Here is a 4,956-nt window from a genome sequence, read left to right on the forward strand (position 1 = left end):
CTTGCAAGTGGTAACGACTCTTTCAGAGAAATTCCACAAATACAAACAATAATGTTTGCCATACATGTTGTTTCTCTCTGCTGTTGTTTTTGTGTCCTAGGCTGTTTAGAGGCTGTTGGCGACGAGGAGGGTATTGGCGGTCTCTGGGGTATACACTTATTTAAAAAGGGTTGATGGCGACTGCGCACAGATACAGTTTCACACCATGAAGTGCTCCACATCTTTGCCAAGCCAACACAAATGTTGGTCTGTGCGCAAAGAGCGAGTTTATGTAGACGATAGACTAAGAATTGCTCACATTTAAAGCTAGGTGGCAGCAGGTGTCGTGCGCGCGGATTGGTTCAGGAGAGTCAGGCACTTCTCCGGAGACGCATTCTTCCCTTCAGAGAGCTCACTCACCCTCATGGAAGAAAATGTGAACATAGGCTTCGACCCTACCGGCAAGCCGGGGATGATGGAGGACCCTGGGAACGACACCGGCACTTTTGGGAACTCCAGCGACCCGTTTGGCCGGAACGAGGAGGTCGCCAAGATCGAGATCACGGTGCTTAGCGTGACATTCTTCGTGGCTGTGGTGGGGAACCTGAGCGTGCTGCTGGCCATGTACATGAGCCGACGGAAGCCCTTGCGCATGCACCTGTTCATGAAACACCTGAGCCTCGCGGACTTGGCTGTGGCCTTTTTCCAGGTGCTGCCGCAGCTCTGTTGGGAGATCACCTTCCGCTTCTACGGGCCTGACCTTCTGTGTCGTATCGTCAAGCACCTGCAGGTGCTAGGGATGTTCGCGTCCACCTACATGATGGTGATGATGACGCTGGACCGCTACATCGCAATCTGTCACCCGATGCAGAACATTCACCAGCCCACGCAGCGCGCCTATATGATGATCGGGGCCACCTGGGTGTGTAGTCTTGCCCTGAGCATGCCCCAGTATTTCATCTTCTCACTGAGCGAGGTCCGCCCGGGCTCGGCCGTGTATGACTGCTGGGGACACTTCATCCAGCCGTGGGGTGTGCGCGCCTACATCACCTGGATCACCGTGGGCATCTTCCTCGTGCCCGTGGCCGTGCTCATGCTCTGCTACGGCTTCATCTGCCGATCCATCTGGCTGAACATAAAGTACAAGACCCAGAAGAGCACGATTGCGATGGCACTTGTGACCAAGAATAGGCTGATCGGAAAGAGTTCAGTCAGCAGCATCACCACAATCTCGCGCGCCAAGCTGCGCACAGTGAAGATGACTTTTGTGATCGTGCTGGCGTACGTGGTGTGCTGGGCTCCGTTTTTCACCGTACAGATGTGGTCGGTGTGGGATGAGAGCTTTTCGTGGGATGGTAAGTGTTGTATTTCGGCTCTGAGCTGTGAGTTAGTGGCAGCGCGCGCTGGTGCCATGTCTCCGTTTATTGTGATTTTAAACATTCTATTATTGCATAGGCCTACTTACTGAATAATATGTTGGTGATAGTGCACAGCATCAGCACATATTTCATGCATTACCCAAGGGGCTTCCCTAAAATCTGCTTCACTGCTCTCCAAATTGAGATAGCTTTTACGCAACAGTTTACCACGGATATAGTGAGACAAAAACTCTATGACTCCTTCTCAGATACATAGACCTAACTGAAACAAATAGACTATACAGACAGTCAATACGCATTACTTGAGCTATAGACTGTGCAAACTGGAGTCCTGGGGTACATTCTTGTGACCGCAATGGAATAACCGCGCACAAAAATATCTTACTGGAAGTAATTTGACGATCAGTTCTGTGCATTAACTCATAATCCATTGCCTTGATGAGGTCTGAATGGAGCTGATGTTATTCCATCTGCTGTGGCTTGATTTATGAGACAGTGCTTGATTTATGGGACAGTGCGGAATAGAAAAACAGCAGAATCACCTAAAGGCCATACATAAAGCAACCGTTGTGCAGGTGTGACAGACAGTTGTGAAAACGACCATCGGTCTTAGTTGGTGCATTCATCTTAGAGGCAATCATCAGTTGTTCATCTATTTTTAGACTTATAAGTGAAGAATACGTACCCGCTGATTATTGAAGAATATAACTCATAAATGCCCTATGAGCTTCATTAAACTGTCGTACCACATTAGAACCGAAAACATGTGCTTGTTTTACGCCAATGTTAGTAAACAAAGTAAATGTGAACAAACACTGTATAACCTAAAAAATATGGTTAAAACTACAGTGCTTTAGGAAACTATTCAGATCCCTTGACTTATTCCAGGAGAGATGGATGCACTGACTCTAATCTCTCCTGGAGATCTACAAACATTAATTAAATATTTTGCTGGAGAGTCAGTGACCCTTCAGACCTAGTGGCTTGCTGAGACTCCCTCGAGAGTATGCATAAATAGTGTGTGTCACTGCTAGTAGATAAACAGAACAAGCTTGAATGTTTTCTCCTTCACTGACTGGCCGACACCCCCTCTTCCCCGTGTCTCTCTCTCCAGACTCCGAGAACACCGCAGTCATCATCTCAGCTCTGCTGGCCAGTCTGAATAGCTGCTGTAACCCGTGGATCTACATGATCTTCAGCGGCCACCTCCTCTCTGACATGGTCCACTGTCTGCCGTGCTGCCGGAGGCTGTTCCACAGGTTCGGCCATCAGGATTCGAACAGCAGCATCCGCCACACCACACTCCTGACCCGGGTACCACTCCCGGCCCTACCCCGGCGGAGCTCAGAGAAAAGCTCTTGCAAAGATTGCATTCACCACTCCCACAGGAACTGTCAATCAATCCCGGTGGAGTCTTGACCCCGTGCTCACACTAAACACTGTCCATATGGTTCAGTTTATGTGCCACAGCGACGACGGCTGTCGTATGTTCAAATCAAATCAAATTTTATTTGTCACATACACATGGTTAGCAGATGTTAATGCGAGTGTAGCGAAATGCTTGTGCTTCTAGTTCCGACAATGCAGTAATAACCAACGAGTAATCTAACTAACAATTCCAAAACTACTACCTTATACACACACGTGTAAAGGGATAAAGAATATGTACATAAAGATATATGAATGAGTGGTGGTACAGAACGACATAGGCAAGATGCAGTAGATGGTATCGAGTACAGTATATACATATGAGATGAGTATGTAAACAAAGTGGCATAGTTTAATGTGGCTAGTGAAACATGTATTACATAAAGATGCAGTAGATGATATAGAGTACAGTATATACGTAGACATATGAGATGAATAATGTAGGGTTTGTAAACATTATATTAAGTAGCATTATGTAGCATAACGTGGCTAGTGATATATTTTACATCAATTCCCATTATTAAAGTGGCTGGAGTTGAGTCAGTGTGTTGGCAGCAGCCACTCAATGTTAGTGGTGGCTGTTTAACAGTCTGATGGCCTTGAGATAGAAGCTGTTTTTCAGTCTCTCGGTCCCAGCTTTGATGCACCTGTACTGACCTCACCTTCTGGATGATAGCGGGGTGAACAGGCAGTGGCTCGGGTGGTTGTTGTCCTTGATGATCTTTATGGCCTTCCTGTGACATCGGGTGGTGTAGGTGTCCTGGAGGGCAGGTAGTTTGCCCCCGGTGATGCGTTTTGCAGACCTCACTACCCTCACTACCCAACCTTACGGTTGTGGGCGGAGCAGTTGCCGTACCAGACGGTGATACAGCCCGACAGGATGCTCTCGATTGTGCATCTGTAGAAGTTTGTGAGTGCTTTTGGTGACAAGCCGAATTTCTTCAGCTTCCTGAGGTTGAAGAGGCGCTGCTGCGCCTTCTTCACGATGCTGTCTGTGTGGGTGGACCAATTCAGTTTGTCTGTGATGTGTACGCCGAGGAACTTAAAACTTACTACCCTCTCCACTACTGTTCCATCGATGTGGATAGGGGGGTGTTCCCTCTGCTGTTTCCTGAAGTCCACAATCATCTCCTTAGTTTTGTTGACGTTGAGTGTGAGGTTATTTTCCTGACACCACACTCCAAGGGCCCTCACCTCCTCCCTGTAGGCCGTCTCGTCGTTGTTGGTAATCAAGCCTACCACTGTTGTGTCGTCCGCAAACTTGATGATTGAGTTGGAGGCGTGCTTGGCCACACAGTCGTGGGTGAACAGGGAGTACAGGAGAGGGCTCAGAATGCACCCTTGTGGGGCCCCAGTGTTGAGGATCAGCGGGGTGGAGATGTTGTTACCTACCCTCACCACCTGGGGGCGGCCCGTCAAGAAGTTCAGTACCCAGTTGCACAGGGCGGGGTCGAGACCCAGGGTCTCGAGCTTGATGACGAGTTTGGAGGGTACCATGGTGTTAAATGCTGAGCTGTAGTCGATGAACAGCATTCTCACATAGGTATAACTCTTGTCCAGAAGGGTTAGGGCAGTGTGCAATGTGGTTGAGATTGCATCGTCTGTGGACCTATTTGGGCAGTAAGCAAATTGGAGTGGGTCTAGGGTGTCAGGTAGGGTGGAGGTGATATGGTCCTTAACTAGTCTCTCAAAGCACTTCATGATGACTGAAGTGAGTGCTAGTCATTTAGCTCAGTTACCTTAGCTTTCTTAGGAACAGGAACAATGGTGGCCCTCTTGAAGCATGTGGGAACAGCTGACTGTGATAGGGATTGATTGAATATGTCCGTAAACACACCAGCCAGCTGGTCTGCGCATGCTCTGAGGGCGCGGCTGGGGATGCCGTCTGGGCCTGCAGCCTTGCGAGGGTTGACACGTTTAAATGTTTTCCTCACGTCGGCTGCAGTGAAGGAGAGTCCGCATGTTTTGGTTGCGGGCCGTGTCAGTGGCACTGTATTGTCCTCAAAGCGGCAAAAAAGTTATTTAGTCTGCCTGGGAGCAAGGCATCCTGGTCCGTGACTGGGCTGGTTTTCTTTTTGTAATCCGTGATTGACTGTAGACCCTGCCACATACCTCTTGTGTCTGAGCCGTTGAATTGCGATTCTACTTTGTCTCTATATTGACGCTTAGC

General features: G+C 48.6%; 1 protein-coding gene across 1 annotated transcript; it reads left to right on the plus strand.

Moving 5' to 3' along the window:
- Positions 1 to 211: 211 nt before the first annotated feature.
- LOC110490216 (arg8-vasotocin receptor-like) lies at positions 212 to 2,953 on the plus strand. Its single transcript, XM_021563483.2, has 2 exons — positions 212 to 1,334; positions 2,473 to 2,953. Exons 1-2 carry the CDS (start codon positions 404 to 406, stop codon positions 2,775 to 2,777), a joined length of 1,236 nt encoding a protein of 411 aa, XP_021419158.1. The 5' UTR covers positions 212 to 403; the 3' UTR covers positions 2,778 to 2,953.
- The last annotated feature ends 2,003 nt before the right edge of the window (positions 2,954 to 4,956 follow it).

This window comes from Oncorhynchus mykiss, chromosome 15 (assembly GCF_013265735.2).
Source record: "Oncorhynchus mykiss isolate Arlee chromosome 15, USDA_OmykA_1.1, whole genome shotgun sequence".
Taxonomy (NCBI): Eukaryota; Metazoa; Chordata; class Actinopteri; order Salmoniformes; family Salmonidae; genus Oncorhynchus; species Oncorhynchus mykiss.